Source organism: Pteropus alecto, unplaced genomic scaffold (assembly GCF_000325575.1).
Source record: "Pteropus alecto unplaced genomic scaffold, ASM32557v1 scaffold134, whole genome shotgun sequence".
NCBI lineage: Eukaryota > Metazoa > Chordata > Mammalia > Chiroptera > Pteropodidae > Pteropus > Pteropus alecto.
In genome coordinates, this window is record NW_006436283.1 from 11,557,433 (window position 1) to 11,583,791 (window position 26,359).

Genomic DNA, 26,359 nt, shown 5'->3' on the forward strand with positions numbered 1-26,359 from the left:
CTGAATACACTTTAAGTGTACAGTTCAGTAGCATTAAGTAGACTCACCGTGTTGTCTAACCATCGCTACTATCTATTTCCAGAACTTTTTCATCATCTCAAACAGAAACTCTATACCCATTAGAGAATAACTTTCTATCCTTCCCTGCCTCTAGGCCCTGATAGCGTCTATTCTGCTTTCTGTCTCTATGAATTTGCCTATTCTGGAAATTTTAATAAAATGGAATCATACAATATTTGTCTTTGTGTCTGGCTTATTGGTGTCACTTAGCATAATGTTTTCGACATTCGTTCATGTTATATAGCATGCATCAGACATCATAAAAGCTTATTTTATAACGGGGAAATCTGATAAGCCAATAAACAAAGATACTCTTCTGTGTGCTGCATTTTCTCATGCTGTGTGATGGGTAAATCACTTCCCCTTTCTGAGCCTTCATTTCTTCAAATGTAACAACACCAATAATAACATGTAGCATATATTATATCTCAGTGGCAAGTACGTAAAAATCAGATTGCCACTTGGTGGTGGAAGCTGCTGCTGAAGAGCTATGAGAAACAGAAAGTACAGGCAAGTTGAAACAAGCTCCATAAGAAAGTCAGGGATGGCCGTTCCCCACAGCTCCATCATTGCATGAAGCTCCTTTTATTTTGAATCTATTTGAGCGAGTCTCTTCTTTTCAATCATAGGAGGCAGCTGAAAGCAATTGGAAAGTAAGTTAAAATATTCTTTCTAGAAACAAGTCTACCAAAGGAAATAAATATAAGAAACACAACTTTTTGTCCTTGTAGGATTCCAACAAACATTAATAACATCCCAAGAGGAACAATGTTTCAAGAATAGGGTGATAATACAGTTTCTGTTCTGCTTGAAAAGAACTAGACAGATGAAGTCAGACCTGCAAAATCTGCTTCATTTTCATGCATGCAAGTTGTCAAATAATTGTTTTACCCTTGTAAAGAGAAATAACTGAGGATACTCAGATGGTTAAAAAAAAAAAAACAGCAACAACTGTAACAAAGTTAATTCAGATTATTCGGTGGGTCAATAGTGTGTTTTATTCATATTCTTTTGAGCAACATAACTGTTATGGCCAGAATATAAAAATGTCAAAAACTTTTCTTTTTCCTAATATACTAAATCTAATTTACATCTAAATGAAAAAGCATTTTAGTATAATAAGACACCCTTCCACACCTGATGAATGGCTTTTGAGACAGATCTGATAAATACATAATTTAACTAGAAAGGCCAATATTTTGTTAATTGGATTTGCTAAGCAATACTCAGCTACGACTCTTCAGTGATTCCTTTTAAATAAAATTAAACCAAACGTACCCGAAGAAGCGTACATATCTCAAACATGAGCCACTTCAATCTGGATCTAAATATGAATCAATTATTTTAAGTGTTTTTGGTGAGTTCCTCTCCTTCCTCTGCCCACTGCATCTTCCTCGATTCTTCAAATGAAAACCAAGGAAAAGTAGATTAAAAAGTAGACTATCTCAAAGTCTCTTGAAGGGACATTTTGAGAGCCTTTCTTCCCAGAGGGAGCACTGGAACCTATAAAGAGGACCCCTAAGAGTTCACATGATATTCTCTCCTATGCTGAGGCACTTGAGATTTTACTTTCCTCTGAAAAGTGGTCACAAGCCCAAACATCTGAGTTACTACTGACTTGTACACACAATGGCTCCCTGACCCTGATCCCAGCCACCATAACGGCAGTCACCGGGTCTCCAACACCAACCCTCAAACTCATCTGTCCAAACCCTACCTCTACTGAGATAGTGGGAGCCACTTCTATATTTAGAAGATAATAAAATCAACGGCACTTGGGACCTATTTTCTTCCCACTGCTGTAGACACCCCACCTGTGGATGACAAGTTGCCCAAATCCTTCCCAAAGATTGTTGGGTTCGGCGGGCACTATACTCCACCCACCTATCTAAAACACCTCATCCATCTGTCTTTTCTCCCATTTCAATTAAATCACAAGGGCTTGCTTGATCTCAAATCCCAAATACACTCACTGTGTTTGGGAACTCGTTGGAAGGGTGCAATCATTAGATTGAAATAGATGCACCAAAGTGTAACAAAACAGCTTAGATTCTCCAGCTCTGATTTTTGCTGGAGTGGGGGGAAACCATCTTTAGAGGTGCCTGCCTGAGTTCCAATAATATTGAACAATGAATTGTTCAATTTATCGCTGTGGTCTCAATAGTTACCTCAAAGATGTTTTGGAACCATAGAATTTTACTTACGTGTGAAATATAAAACAAAAAAAGAAACTCATAAAAACAAAAAAAGCAAACAAAACAAACACAGACTCATAGATACAGACAACAGATTGAAGATTACTAGAGTGTAAGGAGAGTCGGGAAGGGCAAAATGGGTAAAGGGGATCAAATGTATGATGATGGATGGAAATTAGACTTTGGGAGGTGAGCATGCTATAGTGAATACAGACGCTGTATAATGTTGTGAGCCTGAAACTTACATAATGTTATTAAGGAGTGTTATCTGCATAAAAACAAATAAATAATTAAACCCCCTAATACCTGTGAAGTGCAATAAAACAAAGTGTGCCTGTTGACACACTATTTTTCCAACCCTGGCTCCACCCTTTGTTTTAGTGTTACCTTTACAATTAAATATAATAAATGCTAAAAAACATTTTTTTAAAAAGATGGTTTGAGATTCTAAAACTGAAAAACATATCTCAGAGCATCTTAGGCCTTGTTTAAGAACCACCACAGCTTCCATATCATGTGGAGCTTTTGCGGAGTACGTATATCTACCATCCATTCTCTTTTCAGAATGCTTCCTTTGGCAAAGCACTGACTATATCACACTCATGCGATGTGCACACCACCAACTGTCAGCCTTCCATGAACAGTCCATAATGGGTAATATCCTCTTGTTTGAATATGAGCAGGCATCCTTTTCCACCCGTACATAATTAGACTTGTTCATTGTATATTTATCACCTGATTCTATTCTAGGAATTGAATGTGAGAGGCGATATCTTCCTCCAGTCTTCACAGCTAGGCAACCAAGCAGCGTAAACATGACAAACAATCCAGGCAGAACACCCACAGCTCATGGTAAAATGTGCAGGGTCACAGCTGCCTTTGAAGACCAGCCCTTAAACGTCTCTAACTAGTGATGGAGAGTCAGGCTCTGTTCTTGCTCATTGACCTCAACTGATGTGTCTTGGAAGTGGAACGCTCTCCCTCTCTCTTATTTTAAGCCAGGTTGCTGAAGACTCCTAGTTCCCTTGTTACAGCTGGTGTCCTTCCAAAAAGGATTGTGACCTCCTTTAATAATTTACCAAACTTAGACTCAAATTTACAGATGAACATACAAGTGCAGTTCCAGCTTCCTCAGCCAGTTAGTCTTACCTTGTCCTAATGGATCAAGTCCATATCCCATTTATTACAATGGATTGTCATATAAGTGTGATTTATTCAACAAACATGTATTAAACTTTTCATATGGCTCAGACACAATTGCTGGTGCCATGAATACAAAGATGTAAAGTGATTCATTTAGTCAAACAGCACATTTTAACTGAGTGCCTACTAAGTGCTATGAAACGGGGATGCTTAGGTAAATGTGACAGATAGGGACCCCCCACACACACTCTTATAATATAGAGAGAGCCTAGGTGAGTGAGCAAACAAATAAATAATATAATCACAAACTGCGATGAAGAGGAAATAAATAAGTTACTGTGTTAAGAGAATGATGGAAGAGACTTGTTTTAGACAAGGTAGATAGGAAGACCTCAGTATAGGTAGTATCCTTGTTATCTCTCGCCTGGTTAATTACAGTACACTACAATAGCCTTCGAATAAAGCTTCCTGCTTGTGCCACAGGTCATTTGCACTTGCTGCTGAGAATGCTCTTGTCTCAGTTAACTGTATGATTGGCTCCCTCTTCTCCTTCATGTCATTTCTTAAAAGCCACTCTCTCTTTGAAGGCTTTCAATGGTCATCTTAAATAAAATTTCCTTTTTTCGGGCGCCATGGGCCTGTCCAGAAGCTGTATCACATGTAATAACACAATGGATTGAAGGCAGAAGCAAATGTGAGAATCCAGTTATCTTTTATTGTCAGACATTAAAAAGATTTTCAAAAATGTGCAAAATGCCACTCTTCTCACTAAATTATTTTTTAAATTAACTTCCACAAAAATGTTATTTCTGTTCACATGTAATAAGTTTATTATTTAAAAATGAATAAACACATTTTAATTCTTTGGTTTTAATTTGTAAAACAGTAAATATCTGCAGATATAACCCACATGAACAAAAGCTCTTTGTGGCTCTCAATAAATTTTAAGAGTGTAAAAGATTTTTGAAATCACAAAGTTTGAGAACCCCTGTTTTAAAGTCTTCAAGCTGAAGAAGAGGGAAAGCACAAATTCAACATGACGAAGAAGCTTTCACTGTGTATTCATTAGTCCCACAGATTTTTATGAGACAGGCACTATGCCAGATACCAGTGATAAATTCTGAGTTCCTTTAAAGGATAAACATAACATGGGAGATATATGAGTAACTAGGCCATCCTAGTACTGGACGTTACAATAACACTGGTGCCCCGCATGAGATATTTAATCCAGAAAGTCAGAGAAGACCCCCTGGAAGAGAAGTCTAGGCTGGGATCCGAAATACGGGCAATATACACCAAACAAGTTTCAGTACAGCAGAGAAGCTGATTAACTGTGCTGGGAGGAAAAGGAAGGTTTCACAGAGGCCAAAGATATCTAGGCAGATTCTCGACAATAATTTCCAACTAACAAAAAGATTACAAATTCAAAGTCAAATTTCTTGGTCACTTTGAAAAATAAAAGCCGTCAGCCTTCATAAGAATTTTCAGTATTTGATTCCTTCACAACAGCTGACTTTTCTTTCTCCAGTGTTCTGATGTGGTCATGAAGAAACTCTGCCCACAAAGTGATCCATGTGGATGCTTCATCTAAACTGATGTGGAGGCATTTTGCCCTGGGATGTAGCACGTTATACGTGTTTGCTTAGTAATTACCTATTTAGGTGACCTCCCCCTAAGAACATGCACAATTTGTCTTTTTATTTAGAGTTTTAAAACATTATTGAATAAATCAGTCACTCCCCAAAATGATGTCTTGCCAAAAAATTGCCCCAGGGACCTTCAACGTCGTCTTCTTCATTAGATAAATTTGAATTTCCTGTAAGCTAGAGAGACTTTCCCCCGGTGCTCAGAGAACAAGGGGAGAGAGAGACCACTTGGGTGGCCCGAAAGGCCACAGACACTAGACGTCTGTGGCGGATTCTGAGATGCAAGAGGATTACGTATTTCATTTAGGTACAGCACGTTATGAAGAATTTATCTGAAGAGGTAAATGTTTTGTCTTTGGTACATTGTTCCATAAGATAGTGGTAGGCATTCCTAGAGAGATCGCTTAAACTGGAAAAAAAAAAAATCTAATTTATATTCGGCCACTATGCCATGCCCATCCTTCAGCTTCTCAAGACTGCAGCAGAGTAAGGCGGAGCGAGCTGGGTTCCAAGTAGGTAAGATCTCCCCGGCTCACCCCAGTCCCCCAGGAGTACATCCGGGACTCGCTGGGGCGTGGCCTGGGAGGTGGAGTCTAGATGCAAACTCCAAGCCCCGCGTGCCCGCTCCGCCCGCCAGAGGTCGCACACTCTGCGAGCAGGTTTCTTTTTGGGCGACTTTCCGTCCAGTCTGAATCCCAGTTCTCGCGAGAGAAACGCGAAGCCTGCTGGGAGGGACGCACGGCGGCCTACAGGTTTGCCCAAGATGGCAGCCCTAGAGGAGGAATTCACGTTGTCTGCGGTACCCTTGGGTGCCGGGCCGGGCGGACTCCTAGGCGTGGAGCAAAGCAACAAAACAGACCAGTTTTTAGTAACGGACAGCGGAAGGACCGTTATCCTCTATAAGGTGAGGGCGATGGGATCGGCGCGTCCCCGTTGTCGTCTCGCCCATTGCTGAGTGCGGAGCCGGAGCCTTGTGTTTATCACAGACTGAGAAAAAGATCGTCGAGTGGGCTTAGCAGAAAGTCGGCTTGGCCTCTCCGGAACGCTGAGTGAAATCTAGAATCTGACTTAGTTGGTTTCCTTGAGAGAGAAGCGTATTTCCGATTTACAGGCAGTAGACCATTTAAGTGCACGTGGGCTAGACTCGGAAAGGAGAAGAAACCTGTGTTTTTGCTTCGAAAGTCTCGGAGATGACCTTGCTAATATGCCCTCCTGGGAGTCTCTGTCACCCTAGCTGCTCACTGAAGGGTTTGAACGGAGGTTGGGTGGGCAGGAGAGGATGACTGACATGGTGGGAACTGGTTTAGCCTTGTGTCCATGCACTTCTGTCGAGGAAAAATTTCGTGGATTTTTGTTTTGTTTTGTTTTGCTTTCTTGCTATCTCGATGATAATCTGGCTTACGAATGATCTGTTTGTTGTCAATTACAGCTGTAAATTCTGGAGTTAAGTCCCGGAAAATCTATATGCCCCACCCCCTTTTCATCCTAACGCTTGATGGCACACCCTTGAAGCACTTTGCTTTTAGCGATCGCTTAGAAAGTATTTTTTTCTGTGATGCTGAACATAGTTTTCCGTGTCTTTTAGAAGCTAGCTGTCTACTTTGAAGTTTTGGGAACAGGTTGCAGGCAGTTCCTTCCCTATTGCTTGTTTTGACTCTTCTGATGACACTTGGTTTTTACCTGTCAAGTGGACTTAAAATTTTGCAATTCCTGCAGAGGAATACCGTGGCTAAATGAAATTGGCAAGATCCCAGCTAATCTTACTTAATTTCCACGCCCTGTTCAAAGGCACAGTAGATTCAAGTTTTGAAATGTACTCTTGTTTATTATCAAAGTGTTGTTAATTTATCTTTTAAAAACTTTTTAGGAACTTAGTTATATTTATATTTTCATTTAAACTTCCTTTTAAAAGTTTACCTTTCTGATTGTGGTAAAGTACGCATAACTTAAAATTTACTATCTTAATCATCTTTTTAAAGTTTATGGTTCAGAATATTAAGTGCATTCACCTTGTTAAGCAGCCATCACCACCACCCATCTCCAGAACTCTTTTCGTCTTGCAAGACTGAAAAGACTTTGAGCCTATTAAACAATAACTCCCCATTCCCCCAACCTCTGGGAGTCACCATTTTACTCTCTGTCTTAAGTGGAATCATACAGTATTTATCTTTTGTGACTTACTTTTTTAATCTAGGAAGTTTGTTGAACGCTATCATTTAATGATTTGTTTTGCTTGTAAGTATAATTGCTTTTAATGTCATAAATTGACTCTTTGAATATTGTATGTATCTTAATTTTATTAGGTTTCTGATCAGAAACCTTTGGGGAGCTGGTCGGTGAAACAAGGTCAAATTATAACATGTCCAGCTGTGTGCAACTTTCAAACTGGAGAGTATATTGTTGTACATGATAATAAGGTGAGTTTTTAAATTTATATGATATATACAACAAAAATAAAATGTTGGTTAATTAACTTTTTGTTTATTAGGTGTAAATGAAAATCGGAATACTTTTTTGACTTGTATGTTTTAATTTAAGGTTTTAAGATTATGGAATAATGAAGATGTAAACCTGGATAAAGTATTTAAAGCTACAGTAAGTCTTTGGATTTTCCAGCATATTCATTAGCTTATTGTTGAGATGGAATAATTTGTATTGTAGTAGGTCGTTCATCTTAATGCACCTGTGAAAGTAAGCAGAAAGGTTATAATTAGTTTTTTCATTCTAGTTATCTTACAGTATATCTTGGTAACACGTCTCAGTTCCTGAGTTAATATGTTAGAAAATATAAACTTTATTATCCCATGAGATTAAGGATTTACATAATTCCCGAATGATAAATTTATAATTTTTTCCATATTCATGATTAGATATTTGCGATATGTCCCTTGTGAGGATAATTCCACTTCATTGTGCCTTTCTTAAAAATAGATAAAATAGACCCTGCAAATTTCATATTTTATATTTTAAGAGTGATACATAATGTATTAGAAAAGAACCATGAAACTACCTTTTCTACTAATGATCTTAAGTATGGTAATTAATTATTTCTTATAAAATGAGGATCTCAAACTAGGTTAATCTAGAAAGTTCCTTCCAGTTCTAGACGTCTAACTCTAAATATCATTGGCACATTTTAGAAGTGGCACACATAGAATTGATTCAGATGTAATGGCAGTTGTTGCCTGGACCCTTGAGAACTTCTGGCCAGCTATCTGTGCTGTTTCCTGGCTCCAGTATTTTCACTTACTTTGCAGTAACATGGTCCTGAATTTTATGCAGCGGGATTAGCTGCTTTTCTTGGACTTGCAGGCTGCAATTTTAAGTGTGGCATCAGCCTTTAGCACCAGAATCTTTTATAACTGCATTAATGCTTTATTTGTATCACTCCCCACCTCCAATTTTGGTTGTAGCCTAATCTCCAGTATTCGCATTGAAAGAGTAAATTAAAAATGGATAAAAGTGATAGCTTAAGCGTGAGAACAGGGAACTGGATAGACAGAGTAAGAGCAAAAGTTAGACTTCTGTATGTATTTATATTGTAGATGAGACTTTGCAACCATTCACAGTTATAAAACAATTGAATCAAAATGAGAATAAATCAGTCCTTAAAAATAAGCCTTCTAGAAATGTCCTTATGCTCTTAGGCCGTAATTGTGTTAAAATAAAAATTTAAATATTCTTACATTCTTATAGTTGTCAGCTGAGGTATATAGGGTACATTCAATACAAGGAACAGAACCCGTGGTGCTATTCAAGGAAGGTGCCGTTCGTGGTTTAGAGGCCTTGCTTGCAGAGCCCCAGCAGAAAATTGAAAGTGTTATCTCTGCTGAAGAAGTAATTAAGTAAGTACCAATACTTGTAAGTGAATTTTTGCCAAGCTGAAAATGCACTCTGCATGTTTTTTTTATAACAGTCTTTGCTTTGTTAAAAGTGTTTTAGTTATAAACATAATAAAAGTAATCTAATTAAAAACTATTTATAAGACATTGGCCAAAATAACACCCCTTGGAAATCTCTAGGGTGATAAATGATTGAGGATGCAGTAGGGTCATGCATATGAGTCTTGTCCTAATGACAGAACTGGATAGTCAGTTATTTGAAGATGAAGTGTGTAATCCCACAACAAAAAATCTTTGTTTCTCTCATATTGCCCTGACTGCCAAGGTCAGAACCCTTCCCCCTGAAATGTGCAACTTATTATTAGCGAAATGATAACGCTTTGAGCCCTCCGCTTTCCAAGATCTAATAAAACTGGGAAAATGACTCACCCAAACGATAACAGGAAATTTTGTGATTTCACATCTCCAATCCCAATTATATTATCACATTTCCTATTCAGTGTATTTGCTGCCTCTCCAGGTCCACCTGACTCAAAATTAAATTTCTCACAGTCAAAGCAAAGACTTTGACTTAGTAAGTGAATAATTGCCCAGTTATATCTATGAATAATGATCAGCTGTATCTTGGACTTCCCTGTTGAAGGCCTCAAAGTGCGAGCAACTATGGAAGAAATCTTTAGCCAAAAAAAAAGAAAAAAAGATGTAGGTTGTGGATCTGGATTCTAATAGCCGTTTTGCCAAAAACTGGCTATGCAGCCTTGGTTGCAAGCCCTTTATCCTCCTGAGCCTCAGTTCCCTCTGTCACAGGAAGAAGGTAGTTGAGATTCTAATGTTTTCCTCCGAACAGTAGTCCCAAAAATGACTCTAAAAAAGTGAGGGGTTGTCAGATAAGTTCGGGAAACATTGCATATTGTCACACTCCGTGTCTCCTTCAAAACTTTGCAATTCACATTATTGTCTTTAAAACTCTAGGAAGTTCAGCAACTTGCATTTAATTCAGAGATGCATTTGACAGAAGCGCCTGCTAACACCCTACAGGGGATATATTTTGGAACACTGAATTAAGTGTTCTCTGACTCTCTGGCTCTAAAAAATATTTAATAAAAGATATTCTCTTAAATTTAGATTGATGGTGTTTCACTCAACTGGTAATTTGGCATTTTATACTTTTTTTTTTAGGTGGACAAAGTTTTTCATGGTATTTAGACATCCTGTTTTAATCTTTATTACTGAAAAAGTAAGTGATATCTCTAATTCCTGGCCCATGGTGTGTGACATTTTAAAATCACCCATATTAATTTTAAAACTAAAATTGGACTTTAGTGTTTCTCCCAGAAGATTTTTTATTTTGTGTCATTTAAATAGGAAAAAGCCTACTAATTATATATAGAAATATTTTGTAACATTTTAAATTTAATTGGACAAGAAGTTTTTAAGCACCCATTGAAGTAATTAGAATGGGGCAACAACTGGTTTTAGCATTTAAATATAGTTGGTTGAAATGAGGATATTTTTAAAATAATAGCCTTTTTTTGCAGCATGGAAATTACTCTGCTTATGTACAAATGTTTAACTCACATATCTTAAGCAAATACACACTCTTACTTGGACAAGAAGAAAAATCTGTTGTACAGAGTTTTACCACATCTGTGGATCGGAAATTCATCTCTTTGATGTCATTAAGTAAGTATTTTACTTTAAACTGCTAGCACTTGTAAATAGAGGAGTGTTACAGGATAGTGTTTTCTTTTGAGTCTTAGGTATTTGCAGTTTTCTATTGGAGCACTTCCCTTTGCATGCTTCCTTATAAGCATTTGTGCCTTCATCTTTTGCACTGTGCTATGTCTGGTCATGCATTAAGACAGTGGTTCTCAGCTGGTAACCTTTATGTCATAAACAATAAAAAAATACCAATAAAAAAGTAAAAATCACTTTATCATGCTAAAGCCAGGTTTTTTGATGTAATTAGTGAACCATAAAATATTTAAGGTTGCTGTTGAATGGCCTCTCCGTCCCTCTTCCAACCTTAAGGTTTAGCGTGCCTTCTTTGAACAGTCACCGAGACGAGTGGATAATAGGAGACTAATGAAGCACTCTAGGCCTGTGCCAGCCAGCATTTTACAGATTTTTTTAATGCCTTGGAGTTTACCTCTGTAATGGTCTAAAGTAAAACCACAGTCTTAGGGGGAAAAAAATACCTTTCTGGTATCCTCTCTCCCCTACCCTTGATGGCTTCTTTGGAAGTTTGGAGACAGTTAAGGGAGGAAAAAACAAGAGCAATATTTAGGAAACATTTTCATACGATCACAATTAAAAGTCTTCGTGAAATTTTTCAATGTGCAAATGTTTAAAGTGGCAATTAAGAAAAATGCTCCCATCATTTATCATCTCTAGAGGGTCACTGGAATCTGCTTAATGCCTTTTCTTAAGAGGGACTGGTTTTCTTAAAGTTTAACCTTTAAGACATTTATTGTCAAGTAGAAGTTTGGAAGTTGTATTTTAGTTTTTTGAACATTGAAGTAAGGGAGTCCGAACCACAGGGCTATAAAATCTTCCTGTAACGCAGCTAGAACCACATAGAATTGCAAAATGCAGTTGACCTACGAAAAACAGCAATTTCATGTGTTTTTTAGGGTAATGGAATAACAAATGAATAGACCAGAGTGCTAATTAGTTTCTAATGAGAAATATATCCTTTCACTGACGAGATTGTCTGTGTTTCTGACAGTCCCCTCTCATTTCATTACAGATAGGTACAATTTTTATTTCTTAGCTATTACAGCATTTCTTACTGAGATTTTTATTTATAATTCTCCTACCTTAATTTTAAGTTTGTAGTATATTCTTTAAGGAAAAGCATTGAGTGATGTAATTGTTACATTTGTTTATTTTTCTGGTTGGATCTTGTATGAAATTGGTAAAATCTTATAAACAACACAATACATGCATTTAACTATAACAGAAACAGAATTGTTCTTTATCCATTAATGAACAACAAATACTTGTTTTCAACAGGCTCCGATGGATGTATATATGAAACTTTGATACCAATACATCCGAGTGACCCAGACAAAAACCAGAGGGTAGTTAGATCACTGTTGCTCAAGACCGTAGTGGCTGGAAATGCCCGAAATGGTGTTGCACTCACCATCCTGGATCAGGATCACATAGCAGTCCTGGGACCACCACTACCAGCTTCTAAGGGTGACTGAAATCCTATCAATTAAGTCCTTTGGATTTCTCCTTCACAGTGTACCTTTTAATCTCTCTCTCTCTCTCTCTCTTTTTTCAGTTATTTATCACCACTCTAATTCATTCTCTATCACAATACTCAAATAGCTTCCTAGTTCTTGAATAGGTCTTTGATTTCATCTTACATTGGTTAATCTTTCTAAAACATTTCCTTGTATCTGCCTTTCTCATCATTAATGTCTTAAATAAAAACTGCAGATATCCATGCCACCCCAAAGGCATTTGAAAATTGGTAAGCCTTGCACTGGAGGATTAAATTCATAACTTGGTGACATTTCCACAGAATGGAAATCTACTGGACTTGGACAGCTGAAATTCGGGGGCTGCTAGTATGCTTTTTCATCTCTGTGAATTCAGAGCAGGATTCTCATCATCACCTCACCTCCTTACCTCAGTCACCCCTCCGCACACACAGATTTGTCTATCATGAAAACCACAGTTGTTCCTGGCCAAGGTTGGGGTCTCGTAGCCTCCACTATAAAACTCAGAATTTATTGTTTAGCATTCAGGTCTCCCACAGTCCAGACCTCATCCTCTTTTTCCAGTCTCTCTTCCCAACTTCAGAGCAAGAACCCTCTGAATTCAGGCCAGGTTCCCTATTGACTACAAACTTGATATGCCTACCCTTACCTATGTGCTCTGTTCTTAACATTTCTCACACTTACAGGGGCTGCTAGTGATAGCATAGTTCTGTGTGCCGGGCATTTCACTTATCTCATTTGTGTCATGTAATCCTCCAACAAGCCTATGAGAAAAAGTACAGTTATCATCATCTCTGTTTTACAAATCCGGAAACCGAGGTGTTAGGTAAATAAGTAGTGTACTAGATTTCAACCATGTACCCCGCCTCTGAGTCCTGGCCCTTCACCACTATGCCATGCGTGCTGTGCTGCTCTCTCTCAACTCTCATCCTTCCTCTTTCTGGTTCCTGCCCTACCCAGCAAAAAACCCAGTAACCACCGTTAGTATTTTACCTTACCTGAGGTATCGTACAGATCTTTCTATATCAGATTATTATTATTATTATTAATTTAGACTTTTTTTTGAGCAGTTTAAGGTTCACAGCAAAATTGAGGGGAAAGTACATAAATATCCCATATGTGCCCTGCCTCACCATGTCCATTTCTTCTTGTCATGAGATCTAATTCCTTTGAATTTCTGTGGCAATCAACTGTTGTCAGTCATTTTTATACTTAATAAACCAAGACTTGTGTGTTTAACTATGACTATTTATTTATACTTGAGACTTCTGAATATGTATGTCTTCTATTATAGAATGCCTCTCCATATGGAACACAAAATTTCAAACACTACAGATTTCAAAAGAATTACCACAAGGGACCAGTGGTCAAGTAAGTGTTTTTTTGTGCCTAATAAATTTACTGTAAGGGAGGAGATCTCTTTGGATCTAAATATTTTGGCAGTTTTTGATTAAAATAAGTTAAATATTTTTTATGTGAAAGATTATATTTGGTGGTTGTTTTAATAGTTTCCTTATGTTTGTCACTTTCAGAAGACTAAATTATAGCTAGTGTTAGATCAAGAGAGAATAGGTGGCTAGTTAATTAAACAGCTTTTGCCTTTAGCAGCTCTTTGGTTTGATCCTTTTACTTTTGTATTTGAACTATTGCCCAAGGCTGTTACTTTCCTTAATAAATTAGTTGTTCAGGTTGTATAATAAATATCATGGAATTATATAAGAATTATTTTAAAATTAATATTTAAACAGACTAGATTGTAAACTTCCTGAGGCACCAAGAGTCCTTATCTGTTTTGTTCTGCATTGTATCTTCAGTATCTGTCAAAGGTGCTCAGTAAGTATTGGTTTTTTAGTGAATGAATATTCATGTTCAAATATGTAAATCAAGATAATAGAATGTTATAATTAGAGGATAAGGAAACTAGATTTCTCAGCATCCAATTTAATTCTAATTTAAATAGATTTACTTTTAACAAAATTAACTACTCACGGTGCCACTCCTTTAACAAATTTATTTTTGATTTCTGTGTTCCCTTAAGCTTTTTGTTCGTATTCCTGTTTTATTTTTACAGTTTTATAATTAATCATAAGACAGGAACAGTGTTAAATTCTGCATTTTTTATTTGTAGATTGTAACAGTTTGCCCATTGCTATTACAGTAGCCTTCATAATTATGTTAATAGTTGTGTAATAGCGACAATATTAATTTTAAACTGATTTTAAATGTACCTATTGATCAGATTTTTATGAGTTGAGAGTATCTTTTAAATTATGCTTCATTCAGATGTTAGCAAGAGTAAGAGCTATGAAAGCTACCCAGTTAATAAGTTGTACATATGAGATTATTCTGGAAAGTTGCTTAACTTTGTTGCGTCTTTTTCTGTTATGTTAAGATTGCTCACACCATAACTTATCATTATAAGTTATGTGTGGCTTTGTTGAATCAGATCTTAAAAGAGAAAAATAATGCTTACATTTTTGATAATTTGTTTTGTAGCTCTGGTATTATGGGGAAAATTTGTTTATGCTACATGGAAAATTTCTAACTGTGATTCCATACAAGTGTGAAGTGTCCTCATTAGCAGGTGCTCTTGGAAAACTCAAGCATAGTCAAGATCCAGGTAGGAACTTACTAGTTTATTTTATCAATATAAACCATTTTATTAACTTCCAGTTTGATGTGTAGATTTCTACAACCATCAGTTTACAGAACCTGTTGTTAATGTTGAAATTTGCCACTGATTATTGAGATTTCCTTGACTCAGGTATCTACCTTAGGAATAGTCCATATTGCAGGTTCTGCGGTAGGCTGAAGAACTATACTGTGTTTTGAACACCAGTGTTCTTCTGACTTTAGGGGCAATGACAGAGTCCCCCAGACAAAATCATTAATCCCTCTATCCTCCCTGGTTCACCAGTGGTCTCATCTGTTGGTTCGATGTTGCTGGGTACATAGCTTTTTATAACTCACTGATCTAGGGTTATCGGTAAAAGTAAATAGATTTTAAAGCCTCCCTTGAATTATGCATTAGTATTTGTTTTTTTGTTGTTCTTTGATTGCTTGGTTTGATAAATTTCAATAGGTCAAAAAATTCCAGAAATTGTGTAGTGTGTGTTTTCTTAGGTACTCATGCCGTGTCTCATTTTGTAAACTGGGAAATCTCTCAGGGATGTGGACTTGGATCGCAGAACTCAGAGCCATCAAAGAGAACTGTAAGTTTGGTAGTCAAAATGGAAATGTTAATAGAAATATTAAAAAATGGGAAAAGGCCGAATTATTTTAATGATTAGTACCTGTACAACTCTTACAGCTTTGATCTTAATGACAAGGCTATTTAAATCTTGAACTCAGTAACCCAACAGCCTTGCTCCAAAAATGACACACATAGTGTAGTAGTTAATTTACGTGTGTTTGTGTGTGTGCGTACGCACGCGGGTAAGATCCAGGAATGAAAACAGACCAATTCACAATTAGTAATAATACCTTCCTGAGTATATTTTATTCTTTGTTTTAAAAACTAAAAACTGTAAAAGTATTAAATTTAAGTTAAAAGTTGAAATAAACCAACTTTTTGCTATAATAAAATCAGACTATTAAAAAAACTTTAATTAGAGCATAAGTGTGCTTGTCTCTTTGGGATGTTTCATGTTCTTCTAAATGTGTACTGGAGCTTTTGTATTGTTTTGAAATCCTGATCAATTTACTTAATTCTAGTTAAGAAGAAGAAAAATTGAAGCAAGTGTACAGCCAGAGGTTCAAGCATCCAAACAACTTTTATCAACCATAAAGGTAAATTTAAAAATACTAAAAATAAGGTAAATCAACTCAAGTGGTTTTAGAAAAATCCTATTTACTTTTCATTTTATCTTATTTTTGTGATCATTTTTATAGTTATAGCTAACATTTGTATAGTATCTTAAGGTGGTCACCGCAGTCCACTACTGTGGCTTATTTGATTCACTAAGCGGTTTATGAGGACAGTGTGATGTTTGTGCCCTCATCAATATCATTCAACTTTGCACTGAATATATTTGTAATTTAGCCTCTTAAAGATTTTCATTTCTAAACTCTCGAATTGTTTTTTTTTTCTTTGCGGTTTGTCTTTGTGCAAGAAATTTTAGCATCAACTCCAGTTTCACAAGAATGCATGAATAGTGCTAGTGATTTAAGAAAATTCTGAGCCTAGGAACTTTTAAGTTCAGAGTGACATTTATTAATGTACAGACTGAACTCTTCTGCCCTTTCAGAAAGATTCAGAAAAACACATTGAAGTAGAACTACGTAAATTTTTGGCTATTAAGCGGACACCTGACTTTCATACTGTTATTGGGGACATTGTAATAGGACTTTTGGGAAGATGTAAAACAGAACCATCATTTTATCCCCGGAACTCTCTGATGCAGCTTATCCAAACGCACGTGCTTTCTTACAGGTAAACGTTTGTACCCCGAACTTTACATGTGCAATTCTTGACCTTGTTTTTCACGGTTCTAGTTTGCATACTCTGAAAATGTTTATAAATTATTTGCAGTTGAGAGTTCATTAATATATAAAAATTATACGTGTGTGTTTTTCCTTAGCTTGTGCCCTGGCTTAATGGAGGTTGCCTTAGAAAAGATGGATGTGCAGATGTTACAGCTCTGTCTACAGCAGTTCCCTGACATTCCTGAAGCAGTCACCTGCGCTTGTTTAAAAATTTTCTTGAGGTAAGTTAGAAACTGAAGGTCCTTTTCCTTCACTGCATTTTTCATCTATTTTATTATTTGATTTCTAAAACTTTGCTTAGAAAATGAAAAATTTTCCAATAAATTCAAATAGCTGTAAGAATTAATTTCTTGTTTTCAATCGACATGATAGCATTGGTGATGACAGTCTTCAGGAAATAGAGGTCAATATGGAATCCGTTTCTGACTACAGCGATGCTGTACAGGATGAGCAGATGGAAGAGCAAACTGAAATTCTTCAAAATGGCTTTAATCCTGAAGACGATAACTGTGATAACTGTGATAAAGAGTTTAATGAGAAGCCTCAGGACACAGGAGAGGAGACCACTTCGTGCCCTATAAAACCAAAAAAAGCAGCTCTACTGTATCCTCTAAAACAGTTTGCTCTATATTGTCTCTTTCTGGGGAATAGTCAAATGCCAAGCAGTAACTAAGGAGTATCAATAGATAATTTAAAGTGTTGGTTGTTTTTTTTTTCCAGTTTCTGCTTGAAAATGGGTTATGTTCAATATTTAAACAACTTAAATCTGTTTTCTTATATAAGAAGTTATGCTAAGGTAGAAGCTCTATCAATTCTAAAATTAGCGTTCCGAATAAATACCAATTATTTATAATAGCAAAGCATTCAGGATGACCTAGTGATTAGGAGAGTGTTCAATGATAGAACTCTTATAGAAAAGTAAAACTTGTTTAAATTAAAAATATATCATTGGGAAAGGGAATTACTCATAATTTCAGTAGCAAAGCCTTCATTTATTGAAATAAGATTTTCCTTTATTCCTAAGTAGAAATGCAGTTCTTCGTTCAGCATATAGTGAAGCATTTCTTCTGCCTCACTTGAAAGACATCCCAGCACAACATATCACTGTAAGTGTTCTCACAGACGGAGAATTTTATTTCTGGTTTAAATTTTGCTGCTTAACTAACCACCTTTTAGGGCATTTGAAAGGTTAAGAAGTACTTCCATGTGAATAAGAGGGTCCCCAGCCTTCATAGTGAAAAATCGTGCCTAGGAGACGAGTGATTTTTGGATGGCAGACCTTGTCATGTTCCTGGCGCCACGCCTGAAGGCAGGTTAAACTGTCTTAAATTATAAATGAGTAGAAACTAAAAAGAATTGTCTGGGAAACCATTCTCTCTTTTTCTACTAATTATTATAAACAGAATAAGCTCCACTTCCAAGCCAGATGAGCTCATCATTGATGACAGGGACTGCATTTTATTCATTTTTGTGTCACAGATAGTTAAATTCAGTAGCCTCTTAAAATTCTTTCCAGTCTCTTCGTTAGCTTTATAGAAAGAAAACATTTTTTTTTTAATCTAAGTGATAAATTGTCCTTTTTTTTCCCCCCCTCACCCAGCTATTTCTCCAGTATTTGTATTTCCTTTATCTGAAGTGTAGTGAAAATGCTACTATGACTCTTCCTGGAACACAGCCTCCAACCCTGAACCAGGTGAAATAATTTTTTACTTTTATTTGGTGCTGGAAAAAAATCTGCAAAAAAAGTTATGTATTGTGTCAGGACCTGGAATCCAGTAGCTGATTTCTCCTTGTCTGCTAGTTCATATGAGCTCCCTCCCTCACCCTGTGCACAAACCACTGGACTGGGGAGGTGCGGAGGACCTCTCAATTCAGTAGATTTTTAAAGTCGTAATTCTGTATGAAAGAACTTAAATTCACCTTAAATTCCTGATTATTGTGACCCTTGTCAAGAGTTTCGTTAGCCTCGTTGGGTGAAAGGTGATAAGTGTCCTGATAATAATCTCTTAAGAATAAGAGAATGAAGATTAATGAAAAATGTTCTCAAAGTAGTTCATGGCAGACCCTCTTTAAATACAATATTTATCTGAGAAACAGTGGAAACATTAAAAAAAATTATTGTGGGTTAAGAATGTATTCTAATTATTTCAAACACTTAATTTGACTATTTTCGTTTTCAAAATAAGTTTGAAATCTTTTAAGTGATTAATTTTTGTAGTTGAAAGTTCCAGCAATACCAGATTATGAAGAAAAAAAGAAAACTAGGTGTCTCTACTCCCCTAGTCCCTCTTGGAGATAACCAGTATTAAAGAGTTTTTTTTATGTCTAGAAATTTTCTTTCTATACATTATCCTTCTCCTGTTCTTCTAACACAAATTAGATTGTAGCGTGCATACTATTTTGCAATTTGTGTTTTTTCACTCAGCACTATGTTTTGGACAATTTCTGGATCAAGATACATACATCTGCCTCATTCCCTTATTCTTTTTAACTACTACGTACTATTTCATTTTATGGGAAATCTTAATTTGTTGGTCCCCTGTATATCTACAGTTAAGGTGTTGTGTTTTTTTGTTTTATTTATTTTTGCTATTGTAAACGAACCTTCAGTGGGTATATTCATCCAGCTATTCTTGTATCTTCATGAGAGAACACCTGTTGGGTAAATTTTCATATATAAAGTTACTGGATAAAGGGTGCATGCATGCCTTTTTTGTTTTGAAAATGCCAGATTACCTTTCCAACAGGTTGTGACAATAGATTACCTTTCCAAAGGGTTGTGATACTAGGTACTACTGCCACCAAGGTATGAGGCCTTACTCTGTGCCAGTCAGATTTGCATTTCTTTGATAATGAGAGAGGTAGGCCATCTTTTCTTGCCTATTTTATATTCCTTTTTGTGAACTGCCCAATTGGGTTCTTTATCCATTTCATGTCTTTTTCATTTTAACTTATAATGAATTATTTGTAGATTTATTCCTAGTTTTAATAAAACATTTTGCAAGAAACTATACTTTTTAAAAAAAATTATTTGTATATTAACCAAATTAACCTTTTTTTATTAAATGCATTATGAGTACTTTTTCTATCACTTGTCTTTTATCTCTTTAATTTTTGCTATAGATAAGTTTTAATTGTTATGAGAATTACTAAACTTTTCCTTTATTGCTTCTGTCATGCTTACTGCTCTTCCCACTCTGTTTTTCCCTAGTACATTCATGGTTTCCTTTTCTGTGTTTTACTCTTTGATACATATGAAATTATTTTGGTGTAAGGAGTTCATAGAGATCAGCTGTCTCCCTCTCCTCCCTAATAGATAATCGGTTTCCTTAATGCTTTCTCATGACAGTGATATTTGCATGTTAACTACACCATTTGAAGTAGAACTATGTAGGATACTTTAATAAATGTATAGTAATAATTTTAGTTCATGGTAACTCATCTATAATACTCTACACACCCTAGTCTTGGGGCATAGTTTATATTTCAGAATAGGAGATGAGTGAGTGCTTTTTATAACGGACAGTAATTGTCAAAAAATTTTTTTTGATAAAAAGAAGTACTAACTTTTCCTTGGATTAAATATCACTCTGGTTTTTTTACTGATTAATCCTATGAAAAAGATCCACTTATGCTTGTAAAATAACAAAATAGAGCCTTTTTATATTGTTTACAAATTCATCTCTGTAATCTAAAAATTTTAAATTTCTGTAAACTTATTTCTTATAACCATTTGATGTAATTATGGACTTTGTAAAAGGAATTAACCTAAAATTAAATTAAAATCTTCACATTCCTTTTCCTGTTTATCTTTAGATTATGGATTGGATATGCCTACTTCTAGATGCTAATTTTACGGTTGTGGTAATGATACCAGAAGCAAAAAGGCTACTGTTAAGTCTTTACAAGTTTGTGAAATCTCAGGTATGTACCCAAGTATCACCTAAATTATTAATTATTCTTAAAACTTTTCTCAAAATAGTTATAAGTAATCATTGCAGACTTGTTCCTATGTAGAAGTTATAGTAAAAAATATTCTAAAACTTTTTTCTTTAGATATGCATTTGTTCTGAGCTCAACAAGATTGAAGTAAGTTTTCGTGAGCTACAGAAATTGAATCAAGAAAAGAATAATAGAGACTTATATTCGATTGAAGTGCTGGAGCTCTTCTGATATTTCCAGTTCTCCTCCATAGACAATTTGTGAAGATCTTATATGTGAATTCTTCCTACTCATTCAGGCAAGAAATGTGTCTTGTTTGTGACTGTCTCAGTAACAAGAGAAGTGTGTCAGGGAGTACCTTACCAGTGCTCCTCGGTCGGACTGCAGGTTTCATGTGAACCTGTGCTAATTTATGGACATTGGTGGGGAGAGGTTCTAAAACTTTTTTAAAATATGTAACTGAGCTAATTTTAAGTAAACTTATTTGTGATACTGATAAAAGTCTTAATTTCTTACCGTGTGTTTTGAATAGTTCTTTTAATAAAAAATCACCATCAAAACAGTGATGCTAGGAACAATGTAGATGTGTCAGTCATAAGCTGTCCCAGCTGGTCAGTTCCACAAGCAGGGCAGTGAGGGGTCCTTGTATAGCCATGTGCTTATCTTCTGCCATTTTTTCTTGTTCTGTACCTATTTCCACTCATCTTTTACATACCCAGTGGTCAAACAGTACCTCTTTTTATATATTATCTCTCAGATTACCTCTATGATTAGGATAATTTAGGTTATAAAAACCAAATAGTAAAACAGTCTCTTCTGAAAATAGTTTAAAAGGTTAATTGACCATAGAATTTCTCATTTTAACTCTTTGGGTTTAGAACAAATGAAAGGTTTTATGTGGAAGAAATGGATACTTGTGTTTCGTGAAAATAAACTCAAATTTATTTCTGTTAAAAGTGGAATCACTCTTTCAGATGATAAATTAAGTATTCTAGAAGTAACTTGAAACATTTCAGAGCTATGACAGCCTCTGTTGAGTAAAACCTGTTTTAACTTGAAGGGTTACAGTGTTGTTGTTGTTTTAATTTCCTATAAATTGTAGTGCATTCTAGAGCCCAGATTTACAGAATCCTGATTGTTTAACATAATTTGCATTAGGGAAAGGCTTCATTTTAGGTCAGGCTCTCTAAAGTTTAGTTTACAACTATGGCAATTAACAAGTTTTCCTCACTCATTCTTAATCTCTCTTTAATCCTGAGAGAAAAGAAATACCAAGAAAAAGCATATATTAACTGTCATGCTGACTTTATATAAATGAGACTTTTTGCTCCATTTAAACTAAAGTGACAACCTGGGTCTATAGTCTTGCCACCCTAAACACACCTAATCTCGTCTGATCTTGGAAGCTAAGCAGGGTTGGGCCTGGTTAGTACTTGGATGGAAGACCACCTAGGAATACCGTGTGCTGTAGGTTTTAAAAATAAATACATATGTACATACATACATACCAAACTAAAGTGACACAGTTCTCTGCAGAAATGAAAAATGTGGGTCTCCACAGTGTATATTTCCTTTTTATCTTTTTTTGGACAAACTATTTAAAAATTGCTTGCAGACATCTAGACATAAATTTATGGGTTCCTAAGCTTTTTCTTAAAAGTTTTAACTTTAAAGTAGCGGATCCTTTATGATTTAGAGATCCGTTTTATGGGACTTAAGATTATTCAAGATTTTCACACTTTTTTGATTCTAACTTATGATTGTTTATAAGAACCCATAATTAAGAGAAATCTCATTTATTCGTGAATTCTATCAAAAACATTCTTGTTTCAGCAAAAGCAAGATAAGCAACTGAAACTCAGTGACGATCAGGGCATAGACTGACATTTTGCTTTTCATGACTCCTGATTAAATTGCAATCGAAGATGGCTTTGGCAGTAAAACAATTTTCCTCGTCAGAGATCACCCAAGAGGCCTTTGAGTGGGGAGAGGCCAGGAGAGTCATTGTTCCCTCAAACTTTTGCCTATTTGAACGGAGCTTTTGTATAAGGTCCCTATAAAATCTTTATTGTAAAGTTTAATAATTTAGGTTGTAAATATCATGGAAGCAAATTACTGATGCTTTAAGTAGAAAATTTTAATTGCTGTTAAATACTAGTCGCTAATTGTTTCTAGGTTGCCTATAGTCTGAGTCACTAAATTTAGAAATTAAATAAGGATTTTATAAGGACATAATAGAGTTGTTTTTTTTTTTTTATCTATTTGAGATATAAATGACAAGAAACTCTTATAGGCTGAGTTTTTCAAGGCAAGTTTCTTACCTTTCTGCACACTAAACACAGAACCACCAGCATATAGTTGGTGTTCAATGAATGGTTATTGAATAAGTTATTGAATAATGGATCTTATCTGTCCAACTATTGAGTAATAATTCTGAGTTTGCAATAGTGACTTTTTCTGGAAAGTAAAAATGTGTTCATGTATAGGCAGTGTATGCCTCTAGACTTTTACTTTTTAGACCGTAAATTATATCTCAGATTTGTTTATGATTACATATACTACATCTATAACAATAAGAGTTATTCTTTAAACTTAAGTTCTTCATCGAGGAAATGATTTCCTGCTGTGAACTTAATGTTTTTTGAGAGAGATATGGGCTAGCAGGTTATCATTTCAACTTAAAATTAGACATTTGTTTACTTTTTGCCTCTTTAGCTTTCTTTGTAAATAACATGGTCCTGTAACTATAGTGGAATTCATTCTGGATCATGTAGAAAACTTTAAAATTAAGATGGACTTTTGCTCCCAACTGCTTTAAAAAAATTTTAATCTTAAATAAATTACAAGAAAAAACAATAAACATCCATATGTCCTTGACCTAAATTTACCTGTTGGTAACATTTTACCATGTTCGTTTTGCCACCCTACTTTTCTTTTTTCCTGAATCATTTGAGAGGTATTTGCAAACATCCTGATTAATCCCATAATTCAGGTTAATCCCATAATTACTTCAGTTTAATCTTCTAAAACATGAGTATATTATTTTACATGACTACAATGCAATTATCACATTTAGGAAATTAAATATAGAATGATTACAGTCTTATGCATATTTCTAGTTGTCCTAGTAATGTGTTTTGTAGCTGGACTCCCCCCACCCAAATTCATTCAAGGATCATGCATTGCATTTAATTTCCATGTTTTTTTTTTTAATCTCCTTTAATCTAGAACAATTCCCTAGATATTGCATTTCTGAAGAATCTAGGCCAGTTATTTTGCAGAATGTCCCTCAATTTGGATTTGTCTCCTTTCCACATGATTAGATTCATATTAAACATTTTTGACAAGAATACTACAGAGAAAGCACAGCAGCAGGAGGCATTGATGTGAGTTGTCCCATCACTGGTGACGTTAAATTGGATTACTTAGTTAAGGTAGGGTTTACCAGAATGCCTCACTGCAAAGGTAACCTATGTATGTCTTTGAGACTGTGACTATCTTATTCTGGAATATTCTTCCTCAGCAGTGGTTTTAGATCCATTGGTAATTTTTGCCTGAAACAGTTATTACTTTGGTGGTTGTGGCTGCAAATTGTAAAATTGTTTTGGCATAAATTTCACTCTAAAGTGGAATGCTGTGCTATACAGCACTGTTCTCATTTCTTCAGTGTGCTTTCTAATCTTTAGATGAATGAGCAGGTAAACGAATAGAGCTATTTCACAGATTTGAAGAGTTATAATGAATAGTTATAATGAGCGTACAATGTGTGGTCCACTTTTTTCACTTAGTATTTTCATAAAAACATGTTTTCATATAGTTAACATAGTTTGATTCTTAAAAGTTTTATACTTAGAAAACTAGAGCTGAAAAGGCATAACAATAATTTATTCATAAATGTTGTGTCTTACCCCATTGCCTTAGCTTTGTACTAGCAAAGCTGAAATGTGACTAGTTAATCCTGTTCTACTTCCTTTAATCATCACCATTATCATTTTGGACACTTTTGAAAGCATACCCAAAATCAGTGGAATATTGGGAATGTTTCTGTTTGCTATAGACAAATTTCTTGAGAAAAACACTTCAAAATTCTGGACAACTTTGTAAATTATCTCCACAGAGCCTTTTCATCTGAGAAAGCAGTGTGCTGTTATTAAAAGGGTTTTAAGTAAATGTCTGAAATAATAGATGATAGATAGATAGATAGATAGATAGATAGATAGATAGATAGATAGATAGATAGATAGATAAATGTCTGTTAAGATTACCCTATTAGTTTTAGGTCACATACTAAGACTTTTACCTAGACGAACACAGCTAATAATTAGATAGAATTGTGCTTTTTGTGTATTATATATTTAATTTATAACACATTTCAGATCTTACTTGCTATGATAGTCTATGCTCATTTTAGACTTAGAACAGAATAGTCTATGCTCATTTTAGACTTAGAACTTATAAAAGAATTTTGTCATTTTAATTGTATTGTAATTAGTAAAACAGATGTACCTTTGTATACTTATCATTTAAACTTATAATATATTTATACTATGTATTAGATTATGTAGTACTTATTGTGTGCCAGCCATTTTTCTAAATACTTTACAAATATTATTTGACTTATTACTCTTAGTCCTGCTTAATAGTCCCATGAGGTAGGTAGGATTTACTGTTGAAGAAATTGAGGCACAGACCAGTAAGGTAACCTTCTAAGTTCACGTAGCTGGTAAATATCAGGATTTGAACCCAGGTAATCTAACTCTAGCGTTAGAACTCTTAACCCCTACACAGTGCTGCCTCTTAAACAGTGCTGCACTTATGGGGTGTGGCAGGCCACAGCTACAATTTTAGTGTTCAATTTTAGGAATATAATTCTTAATTATTTAATTTTATGTAAGAAAATACCTACTCTACAGTAGTTTTCCCTGGGCTATAGTTTACAGGAGTACCTTGAGATAATAAATGGCTGCCATCTGTATAATGCTTGAAAGATCGGCTAATCAATTATAAATATCTATGACATGAGTATGCAGATTTGTAGAAAGCATTAATACTTTAAGTCTTAGCAAATTGTCTTACCAAACACGGAATACCTTGGGTGATGACCTAAGGCATGGAATCAAGGTTGAGATCATTTAAATTTGGAATAGATAACAGCAAATTAGTCTAAGGATGAAAAATGATTTGGTACAGAGAGGAAAAAAAATTAGTAGTGTTTGTGCAGAACAAAATGTAGAGATCATGAAGAACTTATTGAGTGGAAAACCAAAAAATGGGTGGGGCGAGGGGAGTCTGAGAGGTACACATTGTTGACAAACATTTTTTTTAAAAAGTATCTTTGCTCTCTTTAATTCCATTCAAAGCAATTGACACTGATTTGCTTTCCCAGAAACACAAATACCTTGGCAGGAGAAGTGATTAGGTAATTACAATATAATCCTTGTAAATTAACAAATTTCTTGTCTAAAATTCAATTTCATGTGAAAATAATTATCCTTGTACTTTTCACTTCTGGATGAATTTATATGCTTTGGATTGCCAGTGCCAAGTTTGTTATATATTGTTATGACATAGACCCCAGAGCTTACAATACCTATTCTCATTTATTTAGATATTTTATTGTTAAATGTCTTATATTTTAAATTGTACATCACATGTGGTATAGTTAGTATGTAGATCTTTTATTTTACTTAAACATTAACTTGGAGAACGTCAAGTACATACTCGAAGAAAGGCTCTTGGATTTGCACAGACCATATAGACCATCCCTATTTTGTTACTCAATTGGGCAGTAGCGTTCAATATGCAATAGCATA

The 26,359-nt window shown here is 35.2% G+C and overlaps 1 protein-coding gene and 1 pseudogene across 2 annotated transcripts; both read left to right on the forward strand.

Annotated features, from left to right (window-relative positions):
- The first annotated feature begins 5,748 nt into the window (after positions 1-5,748).
- On the forward strand, positions 5,749-21,110 carry NOL11 (nucleolar protein 11). Of its 2 annotated transcripts, XM_006912289.3 has the most exons (18): positions 5,749-5,948; positions 7,348-7,461; positions 7,583-7,639; positions 8,741-8,889; positions 10,066-10,123; positions 10,425-10,569; positions 11,902-12,090; positions 13,414-13,490; positions 14,616-14,739; positions 15,243-15,331; positions 15,834-15,908; positions 16,367-16,551; positions 16,700-16,825; positions 16,977-17,207; positions 17,632-17,710; positions 18,205-18,297; positions 20,421-20,528; positions 20,661-21,110. In XM_006912289.3, exons 1-18 carry the CDS (start codon positions 5,808-5,810, stop codon positions 20,775-20,777), a joined length of 2,157 nt encoding a protein of 718 aa, XP_006912351.1. In that variant the 5' UTR covers positions 5,749-5,807; the 3' UTR covers positions 20,778-21,110. The 2 variants fall into 2 exon arrangements, with proteins under 2 accessions (XP_006912351.1, XP_024902906.1); XM_025047138.1 differs by lacking the exon at positions 18,205-18,297 and having other exon boundaries at positions 5,756-5,948.
- Positions 21,111-21,901: 791 nt separating this feature from the next.
- Positions 21,902-22,020, forward strand: LOC112480076 (annotated as a pseudogene).
- The last annotated feature ends 4,339 nt before the right edge of the window (positions 22,021-26,359 follow it).